Genomic DNA, 19,698 nt, shown 5'->3' on the forward strand with positions numbered 1-19,698 from the left:
AAAAGGTTTTGTGAAATCAGGCAACGTAAGTATCGGGGCTGAAGTCAGACGCTCCTTAATGATCAAAAACGCTTTCTCAGCCTCGGGTGTCCACTGAAACTTACTCTCCTTCATGCAATCAGTAATGGGAGACATGATGGTGCTAGAGTGCTATATAAATCGTCGATAAAACGACGTTCAACCGTGGAAATTCCGCACATCAGATATTGACTGTGGACGCGGCCATTGCCGAATCGCATCAACCTTAACTGCATCCACCGTTACCCCACCGGCTGACACAACATACCCCAAAAACAAAACACTATCGGTATAGAACACGCACTTCTTATTGGCTGCAAAGAACTTCTCCTTGCGTAAAACAGTAAGAACTTCCCTTAGATGCACACCATGAGACTCCTCTGACCCACTGTACACCAATATGTCATTGAAGTATACAACAACGCACTTACTAATAAACGGTCGAAGTGCTTGGTTCATCACCCGCATAAACGTGCTTGGTGCATTGGATAGTCCAAACGGCATAACTAGCCACTCAAATAATCCCTCTCGTGTCTTAAATACTGTCTTCCACTCATCACCAGGACGAACTTTTATCTGATGGTAACCACTTTTCAAGTCCAGTTTGGTAAACACAGTTGCGCTGGCCAACTGATCAAGCAAGTCATCTAACCTCGGTATTGAAAAGCGATAACGAACTGTTATTTTGTTGATGGCCCTGCTATCTATACACATCCGATAACTCCCATCTTTTTTTGGCACTAGGAGTGCGGGGACTGCACACGGGCTGAGACTCTCTCTGATGTACCCCTTCTGCACCAATTCCTCTACTTGTCTCCTCAACTCCTCATGTTCCACTGGGCTCATTCGATAATGTGGGCGATTAGGCAATGACGCGCCGAATACCAAATCAATGTGATGTTGCATATCCCGCAAAGGCGGAAGACCCTGTGGAAGGTCATCCGGAAACACATCATGAAACTCAGACACCAAGGCGGCAGCTTTAGAGTGAAGTCTCGTCCCCTCGACTGCCATAGGAACTGTCGACACTCCTGTCGCCTCAGTTCCCACTAACAATAGTACAACACCTTCTGCCAGCATCTCACGCACAAACAAAGATCGAGAAAGTAGATTACTACTGTCCCCTGTCGAAGATAGACAGTGCGTATCTTTGGAGGGTAGTAGTACAATCTTTTTATCCGGAAAGGTGAATGTATATGCATTTCGACGCCCTTCATGGCACACATCCCTATCAAACTGCCATGGACGACCCAACAACAAATGACACGCATCCATCGGCACCACATCACACCAAACACTATCACGGTACACACTGCCAATAGAAAAAGATACCAACACACGGCTAGTAACACGAATTTCATTACCTCGTCTCAACAATGCTAGGCTATAGGGAGCAGGATGAGGTTCGGTGCTTAACTGCAGCTTCTGCACGGCCGCTTCAAATATCACATTTTCGCAACTGCCCGAATCAATGATGAACCTACACACCTTTCCTCCAATGGTACACGTAGATAGAAAAATATTGTTTCACTGCAGGTCCTCAGACGACCTCTTAGGCGTAAGGCACGCCCGTCGGACCACCAAAAGAGGTCCCGTGTCACCTGTATGCATAATTTCAGCCTCTTTTTCTTCATTCTCCACATGAACAGGATCATTAACATCGACTTGTGTTGTCCCTCCAATGAACAAACCTGGGCGTGGCTGCCCATGAGATGGACAGTCCTTCCTCAAATGACCAAAACCACCACAACCAAAACACTGACTTCCACGCCCTCGTCCACCAAGAGGAGCCCAGCCACCCGGATTAGCGGTTGGAGGAACCACTGGCCGAGTGTTCCGATCAATGCCCCGACTCCCAGATGTAAAGGATTGGGACGGACCAGATGTGGGATTTGGGGCAAATTGTCGACCCCCACCTCCAGATGGACCACCAGAAATGCCTACTATAGAATGACGTTGTTGTTGATTTTCAGCCTGAAGTGCTCGCTGGTGAGCCTCAGAAACAGATACCGGCGAGAACATATTCAGGACGTCTTGCAAATTCAATCGTAGTCCACCAATATAGCACGCTACCAACTGGTCTTCTGATTCTCCCACGTCATTTCGCGCTATCAGTTGGTAAAACTCTGTGGAATTAGCATCTATAGATCGATTTCCTTGTCCCAAATTCTGTAAGCGCTGATACAAAGTCTTGGAATAATTAAAGGGAAGAAACGCTGCCTTCAACTGTTTCTTCATTTTTTCCCACGACTGGATTTTCGCCTTACCCTGACGGATCCAATTTTGCTTCAGTTGCTGCCACCACGCAGCAGCACGACCACGCAGACGGGTCACCACCGAAGGTACCCTTTTATTGTCGGGCACTTCTTTGTAATCCAAGATCACCTCTACTGCCGCCAGCCAATCGAGGAATTCATCTGCCTCAATTCCACCGTGAAATTCAGGTATATCAACCTTAAATCCGGATTCCCATCGCTGAAACGCGTCCTGCTGTTGTACGTGAGGATGTTGAACACGATCGCCACGTGCCTCTGACAAGGTCTCCTCATCCGACCTCTCCCCTGATTCAGATCCACCTCCACCATCTCTCACTGGGGCACGACGTGGAGGAGCAGGAAGTGTTCCGTTCTGCACAACCTCTGTCGCCCACGTCATGAATTGATCAAATCGAATTGTTAACGCCTCAACTTGATTACGCAGATCTGCAACTTCATCAATCTGGCCACCACGGCCACCACGACCACCACGTCCTCTCCCACGCACCATGCTCTGATACCAAAATGATGTAGATTGAATCTACAAACACACGAAAACAATAACCAAACAAATTGAATTCAGAAATAAAGTTTTATTATTTCGTGAACAACCAAGAAAACCCTAAGAGGCGTCTTGCAGCGTCTTAAGTATGAAAGAAAAGATAACCTACTGGGCCAACAGTCCCAAAATGGGCTGGGCTACAAAATGGAAATAACAAATGCTGAAAATAAATAACACAAAAACTTAAAATGCTGTTTTGACACACTAAACGATTTCAAATGCCCAAAAACCCTCGTACATCACAGCGAAACTGTAAGTTCAATCTGAAACGCTCGCTACCTTTCCGAAATGGGGTTATGGGCCCAAAACGGACACCAAACGCAAAAGTTATATCAATTTCTTTGAAAGCCGACCATCCAACCGTTCCATGTATGCCAATGCCTGTTCCTCCACATAAACGTCATCATTCTCCCCGAGATAAATGGGATTCGCCCTCGAATCAGAACCGGTAGCACTATCTCCCACGTTGTCTCTATGGTATGGCAAAAGATGCTTTACATTAAACACATCAGAAGTCCATATATGGGAAGGAAGTCGAAGGCGATAGGCGTTGGGGTTGATCTTCTCCACAATTTCCACTGGACCAATGGTACGAGGTGATAACTTTGAATGCTCATGAGATGGCACTCGATCCATAGTCAGTACCGCCCAAACATAATCCCCAACGTCAAACTCAACAGGACGTCGATGTCGATCAACCGCCTCTTTATACTTACGGTTGGACTCTAGCAGATTAGCTCGTGTTTCCTCGTGAACTTGTTGCAAACTACGAACAAAGTCACCAGCTGTCCCATGCAGCCGAGTCTTAGAGGGCAGAGTCAATAAATCAATAGGGCTGCGGGGCAGAATAATAAACACAACTTGGAACGGACTGAAACCGGTGCTTCTATTTCTAGCATGATTATACGCAAACTCTGCCTGGCTAGACACATAGATGATTTTTGACAAATTTGCTTACTAGTATTATTAGAAGCTAAATCTCATCTTTTATTACAATTTTCTTCCTCTTTTTATTTGAAGGTTTTACATTCTCTAGGCCCGGCTTCCCTTCCTTCTGGTTCGTACAATTTCTGATCTGAGCTCTTTATATTCCATGTATTCATTCTAATGCAGTTTACGGTTAATTTTTCTTTATTTCCCTCTTCATAGAGCCGCCTGGTATTCAAAATTGGTACTCCAGTTATGTATATGAATCTCTGGAATTGAATACTTTGGATGTTTTCAAAGACTGTGACGGACTCAAAGTAGATGATTCTGCAAATAAAAAAGACAACAACTTGGGTGAAAATGGAACGGATGGTAAACGTAATCCTACTTTTATTGCCGGAGAGAAGGGATCTTCATATGCTTTTGCAAAGAGAAATGACCCCATCGGATTTGCTGATTTTAAGTCTGCGGCAGAGGTAATTGAAATGACTTCTTTTCCTTCATTAATGTGCTATGATGGAATGAAAAGAAAATTTCCTTCATTTGGATTTCCTTGTTAGAGTGGATTATGTGGATAAAGCTAAAGTAATCAGCAATTTATGCCAGTGGCATAACGACTAATGATTATTACTGATTTTCATTCTAATCTGATTCGTAAAGCTTCAATATCGCCATTCAATTTAAAGAGCGCTTGAGAGATCATACTAAAATTTAGTGCAACACCGGCCAAAGTCTATAAATGAGAAAGGAGAGGGCCTACACCAGATGATACCATCATTGATTGACGACAACACTAGAGTTCGTTATCAGAGGAAAAATTACTCTACTAACTTACATGCCTTTCTTGTTTTCTCTAGAAGAATTCTCTTTCACCTTGTATCATTATAGAATTCACGAAGATGTTCATGCTTACAGAATAATGTCCTCATTCCATCAACTAGGGAGGACAAAATGAGTTGTGCTAGATGGACAGGGCAATGTCGGTCCTGGCCCTGCCTGTCTAGAATTATTCGGACAAAATAGTTCCGCAACTATTCAAAGATCATTGTTTCAGTTCATGGTATTATTATTTTGGAAATGGAAGAGTGAAAATTTTGGGAATGACAACTAAGTCATTGTTTTTAATAAAATTTCTGACCTTTTAGCAATATTAGAGCATCTTCGAAAGCTTCTCTTTAGCCTCATTCTCTTTATTTTAGAGAGTGGTCACTTTTGTTGGGAGTCTAACAAACTCTCTCTATGTAAAATATAAAATAGAGTGGATTTGGCTTTCACTATTAAATACTTTTAGTTCTTTCATTTATTATTTCACAACTTTTCATGCATCTCTTTCAAAATCGGGAGAAATGATACCATAAAAAGGAGGAAAGTTAGCTAAAAAAAATTAAAAAAAGGAGGGACAAGGTCAAACCATAGTTGCTTATGGAAAAATTAAAATGAAGAGTAAATATAAAATGGTGTTAGACTGTGTAAAAAGTTCCACTCTTTATTTTTAAATATTCATTAATATGCTCTTCATGTTGAAAAAGATGCTCTTTAATACGTTTTATCATTCATAAGACCAATAAAAATCCAATAGTAAAACAAGAGGGATGGAGGCAAAAGTTACTTAGAGGAAGATTGGAAAATTCTAAACAAAAATAAGTTCAAGTCTTTGGATACTAAGATTAAGACAACAAGAATGATTTTATAGGAAGAGCAAGCCTTCACATTAGTGTCCAAAATAACATTCTAGACTCTGCGAATGGTGGAGGCAAATAAGCCGAGGAAAGCAGAGCCATGAATTTGATGTAAGTATCTAAGAAGAAACTAAAACGAAAGTATATTCTAGATAAATATTATGAAAGTTGGGTAGGTAGTAACTATGGGATTCTCCTCAAGGAGTTGATTAATATAATATCTAGTCCCTTGCAATACTATACTGTTTCATTGGCAAGAATTGTTGCCAATATTCACATGTTGCTCTGAATTGAATGTTTTCCTTAATTTTGTAGAGCATGGGTAAGGGTATTTGTTTAACAATGAGATATTTTTTATCCCTAATTTTATCTCTAACTATAATTTTTGTTTGTAGATCATGGAATCTTCAGATACACACCCATTTTCTTTAGGTATGCTATCCTTTTCTTCACATTTACCATTTTTTGAAGTACCCAACATGGCAAAAAGAAACCAGGAAATATGAAAACAAGAATTTGAAATCTTGTGCATGGATCAAGGATTTGATTTGAAATGGCCCTCTGAGGTTCCAATTTGATTTATTTTTATTTTTTTTATTATTATTTTTTTCACTATTTTGACCAACTGAAAATAACATAGATTGGCATCATTGAGAATGCTCATGTGTCCCTTTATTGGTTCACGCAGAGCCTCTGGGCATTAAGAATTGGTTCTCGAGCTATGTGTATGAATCCCCGCTGAGTAATGATGCTAGTTTTACTGTTTCTGATTTTAAAGAAAGGGAAGTTAAAGGAAAGGTATATGTGGCTGAAATAGACAACAGCAAAATGGAAGATAAATCTAGGGATTCCACTGAAGTTGGAAACTCAAGTGATTTGTTAAATCAGAGACGAATATCTGCTGTAACTGTTAAATGCAACAGCTTGGTTAAAGAGGAAGAGCATGACCAGCAACCTATCAGTGAGGTATTCTTCGTCCTTTCTCTTCTTTATGCAAACTCGGTTCTCTTCTTTGCTAAGTGACAATAAGCAGTTGATTGTTCAAGTAATTATGAAGTTCTACAGTAAATTTCAAATTTCAAATTGTGTAGGCTAATATTTATTCTGTTTTCAAAACTAAAACTGCGGTCTTCCAAAACGTAAATATTTTTACTTTGTCTGCCTTCCAAAACACGAGCAGTGAACCTGCAGTTAGATAGTGAATAGGATATTCTGATTCTCTGCTGACATTTTGTGTACTTAATGGACACTGGATTGTCTCAACCGATGAGTAGGAGATGAGGGTACATTTTGAGTCCGAAAGTATTAGACAAGATATAATCAATAGTCTAATCTCCTAAGAATGTCATTTGGTTTTAAAAGATTTAATTCATTGAACATCAGGACAAGCTTTTAGTGACAATGGATTAAGCAGATTCAAACAACTGGCATCTCAGTAATTATTATACACAACCTTGATTTGTAGTTGTAGCTAACTCCAAATTTATTAGGAATAGAATATTGTAATTTTTTAATTGTAATTGGAGCTTCAAATAACTGGCATCTCATTGATTATTCAGCAGTTAGAAAACTATTAACAGCTCTTTCTTGATATAACTTTTGAAAAAAAAAAAAAAACCGACTTAATTGCTCAAGATGTTTTGGTTTTACTGTTTATTGCGCCTATCACATATACCAGTATATTTACTTCACCAACCACTATTTCCAAGGAACGAAGCCAATAATTGTATGTAACTTGCAGGATAGCTGCGAAGCTGCGGGGACGCTAAGCTTATCTGTACTGAATGACTTGACTTCTGGAAGGATACCTCAAGAAATCTCGCCACCAAAGAGACAGCATGATCATGATAAAGGTTTAATGGAAGAAAGTAGAAAATCCAAAGATGATGGAGATTATAGTGGAAAGTCAGATTGCCAAAGTTCGGACACGAAATTAAGTTCTGAAAATCAGGATGGAAAATCTCTTCAGAAGTTGATTGAGAGGAAGGATTACACTGAAATCAGCCCTAAAGAGAAACATATTCAAGTGGACTGTGAAAGTGTGCAACCTAGCAACTTGAGTTTGACTATACTTGAACAAAAATCCATGAAAAAGCTGGCTGAAAGAAGGAATGAAAAAGAAAATATTGAGGGAACTGAGTTAGCAGAAAATGGTTTCATTTCAACGAGAAAGAGCAAAAGCAGAGAAGTGAACAGTGAGAATATTGAAAGGCCACATAGAATCCCACCAAAATCTTTGAGAAATGGGGTAACGATTTCATCGAACCAGAATGAGGATTCTAAGACAACAAGAAAGGTTCTGTGTGAGACTACAAATTTTCAACAGTATGCTAATGCAATAGAAAGTAGAGGAAAATGGCGTTGTCCTCAGAAGAGCAAACCAGAGCTTGGGCCTCCTTTGAAGCAGCTTAGACTAGAGCGATGGATTCGTCCAAGTTAACGCACATTATTTTTGAGGGGGACGACTATTCTGGATTAGAAACTCACTTCCATCAGTCCGAGTACTGAGTACAAAGACTAAGACCCTTGAATTGATTTTTGCTTTTATATTTTCCTATCAGTTTGTTCAGGCAATATTTGTTTGGTAGGATTAGATAATGCTCGACAATGTTAAAATCCTGTTCGTTTACTATCTAGTTTTGGTCTAGTATTGCCTATAAAAAAATCATCAAAAAAAAAAGTCGCGAAGGCGAATGATGACTAAAGCTTCAAGGACAATCTGTAATTAGTATGCTGCATTTAGCATACAGTACTGTATGCAGGTGGACTAAACTATAGTAGACACTTATAAGGTGGATTGAGGTGTAGTGCTATTATATTTTGTTTGGTGTTAGATAAAAAGATTAAGCAAAAATTCTAATTTTTCTTGTTTTAGTTTCAAATTTAACGTAAAAAAAAAAAAAAAAACTTGGGATTTGGTTTTCTTGTTCTAGGTGGTATAAAAGCACGGTTAATCTGCTATGTGGAGATATTAAGATTCATTCTGGGTTCAAAATCTTTTGTTCTTCTTGACATCGGTTATTTTGGCACAATTTTTTTTTTTTTTTTTGTTCTTAAAAAGAAATAGTGAAGACTAACATTCAAGAAGTGGAAAAGAAGAGCTTTTTCTCTTTGATTTCGTATGCCACATAAGTGGGTTCGGTCCTCGAGGGGCTTGTTAGAGTGCTCTTCAATTTGCTCATGGCTAGATCAATCTATTTTAGGCCAAACAGAAAGAATTAGAAAATTCCACCTCCGGAAAGCACCTACAACTAATGGCTTAGGAGAAGAATGCATACATTTTAACGTGCATGGGTGTATATTGTATTAGAGTTTTATACATTTTAAAAAACACAAACCAAAATTCTTTATGTAGAAAATTTGAACACTATAGTGCAAAGGTTCGAACAATATCTATAGCACCTATGGAAGTTGTTGAATATTTTGAGTTTTTATCGCCTGTGAGTAACAAGGCAGTTTTAACAGAATTTTTGAACGGTCTTCATGAGAAAGACCAGTTTTCTTTATTTTTAGAAGGTGTCAAGAATGGTGAGTTATGTTGAATTTCTCGAATTCCTTATGTGCATATTAGAGACATTCAAGTATTATTTAAAAAGTTATGAACGACGGTTCATTTGAGAACATTAATTTTGAAATTCAATTTCTCGTTTGAATTTCAAGCGAATTTGAAATAATTGTTTAAACTTTCTTTTGGACCCTGTAACATATATTAAGCACTCTAGCTGCATCTTAAAAAGTCAATCATGTTAAAAAATATATGTAATCCAAGCCCTTGCATGATATGCTCGGTATACCTCGATTGACCATACGAGGAGAATCATCACAAAAAGTACATATCTCCTTTTCTTGAGAAAGGAAACGAATATGATAATGATTGAAGGAAAGAAAATAATGACGAGATATAAATAACAAGAATTATGCTAAGTGTGCATTCCATGGGTCACATTTGTTAGGAATCTACTTATACATGCACAGTGAAAAATTAAAATTTTTTCGATTTCCACCGAGAATCCCTTTGTGTTTAGATAGAAATCGTGATAAAGATTGTACCTTTAAAAAATTCTGCAAACCCTTTGCTTTTCTTTTCATTCCAGCAATCTTGATTCGCCACCCACAGCTGTCCAATTGTCCAGCCCCCAACGATATTCCACACAGAGAACAAGATTGTAGCTACCAGAGTTTTCTTTTATTGTGCTAGCAAGAATAATTATGAGAAAAATCATATGGATTGAAAACCCTAGCCATGTATTTATATAAACCTAAACGGGTCTGGTCCGGTCCAATATTTAATTAATCCATTTAATTAAATTCGGTCGGTTAATTAATTAATCCAATTAATTAATTCGAGCCTATAAATAACCAATCCAATTAATGAATTTAATTGTTAAATTAATTAATTGACAAATTGCAAACTTTCAATTCTCTTTTTTATGTGACCCATCAGGTTTCCGATCACGATACCTAACGACGTGAAATATTATTTTGATCTAATCAAAATTGATAAATTAAAACACCATTTTAATTTATCGTCAGTTCACACTCGCCGCCACAGATTGACATCTAGTAATGTGTCAGGGCAATACATGTGATGAGAAATGTCATGTAGTATGACAAAACCAAATTTATTCGTTTACCATGAAACTATAATCCCTTCGTCAATATAATTCGATCAATTACGAGATATGGAAGTGTGTCAATCTCGATTATCGATCATATCTTTCACTCCACTATTAAGTCAATATAAGTCGAAAACTTCTTTATGAGTACACTTTGACCAAGGATTTCATCATCGACTTAATTGAATGAAATGTAGATCATAATCTCCTACTATCTAAGAGTGACGAATCCTTTATTGATCAATCACAACCTTCATACGATTCTTGACGTACCCGAACGATGTCGTATTAGCGGCCCTTTGCAGAGCAACATCCAACAATGTCAAAGTATGACTGTCCTTATATAAGGTACCATGACGACCTCAAGTCAAAAGACCAATTCCACTACTGAACGTTAGAGATTAACCACTGATACTCAGATAGTTATTTATGTGGAATCTCTCGGCGGGTCTCCAATGTTTTGTTCTATAATAAAACATCCACGTGTTCATTTAAGTGTCACCACACTTTAGCTTGTGAAATCAGCTATTTACTTCAAAAGTAAGAAATGCCACACGTGATGGTCTATCCGTAATAACGATATCCGTATCTCGTTATTACTTAAGATCACGGACAAGTTAAGATTCAATCATATGTAATTTGTATCTCACAATTACAACTCCTTATGATTAACAAATTACAAAAATTTGAATCTAAGGACTCTTTTAATTATTTAATTGTCTATTAATTAAATAATAGATCTGCCATTAAATTGTATTAATTATATATCAAAAGTATTTATGTTCAAAGTTGATTGGATCTAGGGCATAATACTTACAAACTCCCACTTGCACTAGATCCAATCACTTATGTATCCAATATCATAAGTCTACATGACGATAATATTTATGCTACGACAACTCTTTGTCAGTGGATCTGCAATATTGTTAAATGTGGAAATTTGTTCTTCTCTTTACATCATTTCTATGTATTATCTCTCTGATGAGATTATACCGCCTTAATACATGTTTGGATCATTGATGAGACCTTAGTTCCTTCGCTTTCGCAATGACTCTATTGTTATCACAATACAATGGCATGTGATCAACAATATCAGGAACTACTCCAAGTTCATTTATGAACATTATGATCCAGATTTCAACTCTTTGTTACTTCTGAAGTAATCATGTATTAGATTTCTACTATTGAATCAACGATTGCTTCACGTTTGGAACATTTCCAACATGCCGCTTAAGAGTAAACTAGTTTCTCCATATGAAATCTTCTCAAGATTTCATCTATGTAAATTGGGACGAGTTAGGCAATTTTCTAGATCTATCTCTATAGATCAAGTTGCTTCTCCCATTTCGTTCATGGATGAATCCTTTAACAACAATTATTTCAACGATTGAAACATAGGGATATCGTTTTCTATAATATTAGGAATATGACAATGCTCCCACTATCTTTTTATAAACACACAATTCGTCTTCAAATTTGATAAAATCAAACACTTTGATTTTTTTTTTTTTATCAAATTTAAGATTTCAACTCCAAAAGACTTCTCTTAACCTATAGTCACGGTATGCAACTGTTACAAGCAAAAACCCGAATGAACTTCAGCAGGGCTACAGGAGAAAGGTTTCACCAAGGTCAACACTTAACCTTTGCTTCTAGCCTTGCTTTGTATATATGGATATTCCCATCTATATCGACTTTTTCCTTGTAAACTATTTACAAAAACTTATGGGTTTTATTCCATCAGGAAGCTTGACCAAGGTCCAAATCTTGTTCACATACGTCGAGTTCATCTCGAATTTCATGGCCTCTTGTTATCTCTTTTAAGTCAACACTTGACTTTATTTTGTTGCAACTAGCATGTTCATTATCTTGGATTAGTAATACCTGATTCGTAATCATGGATTCGCACTTTCTTGAAAGTCGAATGATCATACTAGATTCACATAGAGCTGAAATGTCCTCAGGAGTCTTTACTTCCTGATCAAGAGTATGTCCCATATCAAATATGAGATCAAACTCGAATTCATCTACTTGGTTAACTATATTTATGGGCTCTTGAACTCTTTCAAGTATTATTTTGCTCCCACTGTCCTCCCTTAGAGTAAACATTTTTTTTAAGAAGACGATATGTCATGAGACGAAGACTTTCTTCATGATAATATAATTTATATTCAAATGTCAGTTTTGAATATCTCCACAAATACGTATTTATCAGATTTAGTGTCAAACTTATCCGATTCAAGGCGTTTCAAATAAGCATCATGGCTCCAAACTTTCATATAAGACAAATTGGGACTATTGCATTTCCATAACTCGTATGGAGTTCTGTTAACCAATTTAGACGGGATATGATTTAGTGTGTTGCATACTGCAATCAAAGCATGACCCCAAAACAATTTTGAGAGATTTGCATGGCTTGTTATTAATCGCATTATATCTAATAGTTAACGATTCCTCCATTTAGATACACCACTATGTTGCAGTGTATGTGGAGGAGTCCACTGCAAGAGAATCTCATTCTCTCTTAGATAATCTAGATTTTATCTTTAAAATACTCTCACTTGATCGAATCTTAATGTGAGGGTGTCTTTACCTATTTGTTTCTCTACTTCTAGTTTGAATCCCTTGAACTTTTCAAGAGTTTCATGTTTGAGTTTTCATCAAGTATACATGATCATTGATGAAATAAGAGAAACATTACCTGACATTAATTGACATGAGTCCATATGCATCACTATGCATTATACTACTAATTATGCTAACCTTTCTTCTTTTCAAGTAAAAGAAGATTTGGTCATTGTGCCAAACATTCATAATTTGTACTTGTCAAAATCAATTAATCCCAAGTATACATCTCTATGTAACTTTGGAATTACTTTTCATCTATATGACAAAGTCTGTCATGTCAGATTTCGGTAATAATTAGATTATCGCATTTATACCTTAAAATTTCCACACTCATTATAGAATCCTTCGTATTTAGAATATAAATGTTATTTTGTAACTTATTATAGCCATTAGAATCTTTATCAAGATAAACAAGAACAACAAGTGTTCTTAACATTAAAATAGTTCATGTCCGAACATGAAATTCATTTTAATGTTTCAGTTATGGTAGGTATAAAGCGACATTTCACTAATTTCAATACTAAATCAAAAGGCAATGGCAAGAAGTTTATTCCTACAGGCAATACAGCAACCTTTGCTCATTTCCAACGTGTAGGTCAACTTCTCCTTTTTGCAGTGGTCTACTTTTATTTAGTTTCTCCATATTTGTATAAATATGAGATTTACATCTGGTATCAAATACGTAAGAAACTCGTGAAGTAGACGTAAGTCATGCAATATTCCTTCCAATGACCTTTCATTTTATAATGGAACCAAGGGTCATTAGATTTGGTATTGTCCTTCACTTTGATGGTCTTAGCCATATTAGACGCTTTCACAAAGCCCCTTTAGACTTCCTCTTATTATCTTTAGATGAATCAATGGCTTGCCCATTACTAACTTTGATGTTGGGCTTAACAGCCTTAAGCATGTTAAGCAACTCAATAATTGTGCATTCGAGCTTATTCACGTTAAATTCATAATTAGTTATGAATATCTTTCTCTAACAGAGATTGCAGAACCAAGTCATTACTTAGTTCATGGTTTATGATTGAACTCAATTGAGACATTTCTCAACGTCAATCATTTTCAGTGTCTAATCACCGATTGAAGATTACTCTGTCATTTTACACCATTATAGTTGTTTAGAAGTCTCATATCCTTCCACACATGATTACTATCATACAACTCTTTGTAATGAAGAATTATATGTTAACATCTATACTCTCACGTTGCTTTTGTAACTCAGTGACATAGTTGCAAGCATCACATGCGTACAATACTATCTCATCACTGTGTTTATTATAGTAGCCACATTTTCCTTAATTGAGTCATCATCAGGTGTTACTGGAAAATGGCTACTTAAGAGCAACCAACTTTCTCATACCTGAGAACAATTCTCAAATTGCAGTGCCAATCAAGAAGATTTAATTTGGTTGTTGGCATCCAATATGCCTCTCAAACACACATGGTTACTCACGATTCAATAAATGTAAATGACAAAAGGAAAAGAATAAAATATAAAATGCATCAATTAATTTAACATGGACTTTTATTAAATTAATTATGTTCCCACTGTTTAATTAAACTTTATGACCCTCTTACATAAATTTATGGAGTCCATACTTGACTTCCAGTGGGTTGGGATCCCATATATTATATTAAGACATTGAGTGTACTCAACAAGCCTTAATATAACATTTGGGTAGATACTATTATTAATTGTATCTCCATACAACTCCCAAATCATTAAGCTGACAACTCTTTGTTTTCACACATTTTATGTGTTAGCTTAACATACCTCTAAAATTTATCTCCTTGAGTGTACTAAACAAAAGATAAATTTTAGTTAATCAAACCCGTCATTCAGAAATATCAAATATTTCATAGTGTCAAACATATCCCTAATGGACCAGCCTTGAGTGTACTCAACAAGTTGAGACGATTTGGGACTCTGGTTTTTCACTATAATGATGGAAGGCGATTATAAATGTGACCTAATATTTTATAGAGGGATTTTGCATTGAAAGGTCTCATCGTAACAATAATATATATTTTATTATACATCTACTATGCAAATATATATATATATATATATATATATATATATATATAATAGTGTAGACGATTATGGACATTACTAAATAATCTTCTTGAGCCATAAGGAAGACTAGTTGGTCAATTCCTAGGCGTATTACGTTGATCAGTATCAATGCACCATCTCCATGGTCTCCTCTTTTTCTTGTTTCTTCAATCAGTCCAATTGTAACCTGTATCCTATACTAGTTGGCACACAGACTTAAATGAAATTGGACTCGCAGGCCCATAGCAACAATAATAATAATGGACTCTCAGATCCAAAATGATCAAGAGCTCGCAGGCCCAAAATAATAACAATAATAACGGGTTCACAGGTCTAAAACAATTAAGAGCTCGCAGGCCCAGAAAACAATAAGAATAAAAATTAACCATTCAACACATCCATATGGTCTAGTCCATAATAGTCCACTAATAATACATTCATCACATAAATATATATCTATATAATAACTAATATTATATGTAAATTAGTTTCAAGTTTCTAGCAATTAAGTCGTCTAAACTCTTTTAAACAAATGAATCGGAATAATTAAATAATTAATTAATCGATTATTTAATTAGCGGGCATGTTTAATTAAAATCAAATTTTAATTAAATACCTAATTAGAGTCCAACTCTAATTCAACAATTATAGGGCGGGATAATTTAATTAAAATCAAATTTTAATTAAATATCAAATTAGAGTCAAACTCTAATTTCAAAATTTAAGGCGGTTGAATTCAATTCAAATCAAATTTTAATTAAATAACAAAATCGGAGTCTAACTCTAATTCCATAACTTAAGGCGGTTGAATTTAATTAAAATCAAATTTTAATTCAATGGTAAAATTAGAGTCCAATTCTAAATCTAATATTTTAAGGCGAACCCGTTTGATCAAAATCAAATTTTAATTAAACATCAAATTAGAGTCTAATTCTAATTTAAAGAAAAGTTTAGGGCGAAACAATTTAATTAAAATCAAATTTTAATTAAATGCCAAATTATAATCCAATTCTAATTTCTAAAATATCTTCGGGTGAAAAATTAATTAAAATCGAATTTTAATTAAGTCTTAAATTAGAGTCCAACTCTAATTTAAATTGAATCAATATTTTAAAGTAGGATAACACTCCTAAATAAAATAAAATTCAATTGGGGTCAAAGTTTGATATTTAAGTTAAAATTCAATTTTAACGAAAATATAAAATGTCGTCAAGTTTTAAATAAGATTTTAATTTGGGTCAAAATTAAAATTATGGGTCAAACTCATTTAAAATATAATTTTAAAATCAATTTTAAAATTAAATTCAAAACACTTTTGAAAATTGCAAATTTGACCCAATTGGAAAAATTAATAATAGGGGCTTCCATATTCGTAAATTGTAGAAATGCCCTCCATTTAAAATTGCAAATTGACACCTTTTACATAATTGCAGCCAAGCCCCCACAATTACACTAATTGCAAAGAAACCCCCGTCTCCACCAACTAATGGACAACCCTAAATTTTCACTCAAATAAAACCCTAGAATTTCTACCTCTAGATTCCATTGCTGCCCTTATCCACCTGCGGCGAAAGTCGCTGCTCCAAAGTGGCGGCTTCCAGTCGCTGCAGCAGCGTCGGACGCTGCTGCCTGAGAAGCAATAGGCTCGGCAGCGTTCGCTACCCGCGCCGGCGAACGCGGCAGTGAACGCTGTCGCGTCCTCCGCCATTGCCGGCAGCAGCCCATCTTTTGGTTTTTTTTTTATTTTATATTCCGACCCAAAAATTGTTTTTCTTTTCAAAACAGATTTTAGGAATAAGAAAAATCAATTCACTTAAAAAGCTAGAAACAAGAAAATAACAAGATCAACTTTTGATTGTTCAACACGTAAATCAATTCCTAACAAACACAAAGTAGGCTCTGATACCACTGTTGGGAATCTACTTATACATATACAGCGGAAAATTAAAATTATTTCGATTCCCACCGAGGATCCCTTTGTGTTTAGATAGAAATCGTAATAAAGATCATACATTTAAGAATTTTGCAAACCTTTTGCCTTTTTTTTTTCATTCCAGCAATATTGATTCGCCACCCACAGCTGTCCAATTGTCCAACTTCCAACGGTGGTCTACACAGAGAACAAGATTGCAGCTACCAGGGTTTTCTCCTCTTGTGCAAGCAAGAATAATTATGAGAAAAATCATATGGATTGAAAATCCTAGCCATGTATTTATATAAGCCCAAACGGCCAGACCCGGTCCAATATTTAATTAATCCATTTAATTAATTCCGGTTCGTGAATTAATTAATTCGAGCCTATAAATAACCAACCCAATTAATTAACTTATCCAATGATTGTTAAATTAATTAATTGGAAAATTCCAAACTTTCAATTCTCTTTTGTGTGTGACCCATCAGGTTCCCGATCACGATACCTAACGACGTGAAATATTATTTTGATCTAATCAAAATTGATAAATTAAAACACCCTTTTAATTTATCGTCAATTCACACTCGCCATCCCAGATTGACATCTAGCAATGTGTCAGGGCAATACATGTGACGGAAAATGTCACGTGGTATGACAAAATCAAACTCGTTCGTTTACCGTGAAACTATAATCCCTTCGTCAATATAATCCGATCAATTACGAGATATGAAAGTATGTCAATCTCGATTATCGATCATATCTTTCACTCCACTATTAAGTCAATATAAGTCGAAAACTTCTTTTCGACTTATGAGTATACCTTGGCCAAGGATTTCATCATCGACTTAATTGAATGAAGCGTAGATCATAATCTCCTACTATCTAAGAGCGACGAATCATTTATTGATCAATCACAACCTTTACACGATTCTTGACGTACCCGAACGATGTCGTATTAGTGGCCCTCTGCAGAGCAACATCCAACACTGCGAAAGTATGACTGTCCTCATATAAGGTACAATGACGATCTCAAGTGAAAGGACCAATTCGACGACTGAACGTTAGAGATTAACCACTGACACTCAGATAGTTATCCATGTGAAATCTCTCGGCGGGTCTCCAATGTTTTATTCTATAACAAAACGTCCACGTGTTCATTTAATTGTCACCACACTTTAACTTGTGAGATCAGCTACTTACTTCACAAGTAAGAAATGCCACACATGATGGTCTATCCGTAATAACGATATCCATATCTCATTATTACTTACGACCACGGACGATTTAAGATTCAATCAGATGTAATTTGTATCTCACAATCACAACTTCTTGTGATTAACAAATTACGAAAATTTGAATTTACGGACTCTATTATTTATTTAATTGTCTATTAATTAAATAATAGATCTGCCATTAAATTGCATTAATTATATATCAAAAGTATTTATGTTCAAAGTTGATTGGACCTAGGGCATAATACTTACAACATCTTGGTGTACATAAATGGGAATTCAAAAAGTGTTGGGCACGATTTTTTTTAATTGTCGAACCATGTGTCATCAAGTGGCACAATGTCAATCACGATGTCAAAAAATGAATATACATATAGCATGATTTAAATAACAACTATAGAGTCAGCACCCATTTTGCACCACTGGCGGTGCAACCACCTTCTTCCGTTTCTTAGTTGCCCTATTTTCTGATGAACTGGAATAAGAAATCTGATCCGGTGACGTTGAAGTCCTCTTCAATGTAACACGGATGGGCTCCAGCTCGTCGGAATTTATCCTATGCAAAAAATTCAGCAATGCTCATGAGCCACGAATATGATACGCTGCCCTATCATAGGCCAATGCAGCATCCTCCGCTGTCTCATATGTACCTTGCCATACTCGGGACCCATTTTTTGATGGATTCCTTATCTCCGCTGCAAATTTTCCCCATGGCCGCCTCCTAACACCTCTATAATTCTTTACCCTAGGCACCTCCGTCGACGGCTCCACCCTCTCCACAGTCATCTCCCCAACCCTTTCGGCTGGCGCCGCTGTAGAAGTGGTGGAGATAGCTGGCAGCCACCCTACACTTGTAGCATCATTGCCTACACCATACATAAACATGTCATTAGAATAATTTTCACCGGAGAATCTTATCGGAGTTCGTGAGTCATCAAGAAGCTCAAAGTCAGATTCATAATCGCCATTTTCGTATACCATTTTCCTTATTCTTACAAATATTGAAGCTTTTTAATAATGCCTTTTAAGGTTCGACAGAGAAGGACTGAGACACATAGAACACAAAAGATAGAGATAGATGTATGGATATTTATGAGATTGAAACATTTGACGAAGGTGAAAGGTTCATGAATATATATACGTGCAATTCAAAGCATTTGGTCGAAGAACATGAGTTTCTGGGAAGATTCTGAAATGATAGGACTAATGGAATAGAGTATTTTCTTCACATGGATAATTTGATAAATTCAACTAGCCGTCATTTATGTGATCGAAATTAGCAGATTCCTTAAATTAGCCCCTGTTTGGTAGGGGAAGAAAATCAATTTTTTTAAAAGTAATTTTTGATAAAAATTTATAAATATGTAGTTCAAAAGTTGTAGATCTCATAAAATATGTGGTTAAAAGTAATTGTTGACTTTAACCTATATTAAAATCAATCCCCACCTAGCAGGGACTTAGAATAAATTTGACAATTAAATTTTGGGGGAGTTGGTTAATTATTCCTCTTTTAATGTTTCTTGGTCAAATGGCCTCCAATTATGAAATACAATAAACAAACAATGTCAAGTGTCATAAAATATCCCCACCGTGGGAAAATATTCTAATACCCATATCAATCCAATTAATTCCCATATTCAAGTTTAGGTTTCGAATCACAATTACGTGTTTTCTCATCTTCAACTACCATACTTGTTACTCTAAAATTCTCTTATCTATTATATTCTTCACCTATTTTGAGTATCTTTTGAGCATTTGAACAAGAGTTTGATAAGCATACTATCTACATTGAAAAATTTCATTACAT

General features: G+C 36.0%; 1 protein-coding gene and 1 pseudogene across 1 annotated transcript; one reads left to right on the forward strand and one right to left on the reverse strand.

Annotated features, from left to right (window-relative positions):
• The first annotated feature begins 3,859 nt into the window (after nucleotides 1-3,859).
• LOC111388171 lies at nucleotides 3,860-8,064 on the forward strand. Its single transcript, XM_023012853.1, has 4 exons — nucleotides 3,860-4,238; nucleotides 5,837-5,873; nucleotides 6,130-6,407; nucleotides 7,183-8,064. The coding sequence occupies exons 2-4, from the start codon at nucleotides 5,840-5,842 to the stop codon at nucleotides 7,879-7,881; spliced, it is 1,011 nt and encodes a 336-aa protein (XP_022868621.1). The 5' UTR covers nucleotides 3,860-4,238; nucleotides 5,837-5,839; the 3' UTR covers nucleotides 7,882-8,064.
• A 10,229-nt stretch (nucleotides 8,065-18,293) lies between these two features.
• LOC111388165 lies at nucleotides 18,294-18,872 on the reverse strand (annotated as a pseudogene).
• Between the last annotated feature and the right edge of the window lie 826 nt (nucleotides 18,873-19,698).

This window comes from Olea europaea, unplaced genomic scaffold (assembly GCF_002742605.1).
Source record: "Olea europaea var. sylvestris unplaced genomic scaffold, O_europaea_v1 scaffold463, whole genome shotgun sequence".
Classification (NCBI taxonomy): Eukaryota; Viridiplantae; Streptophyta; class Magnoliopsida; order Lamiales; family Oleaceae; genus Olea; species Olea europaea.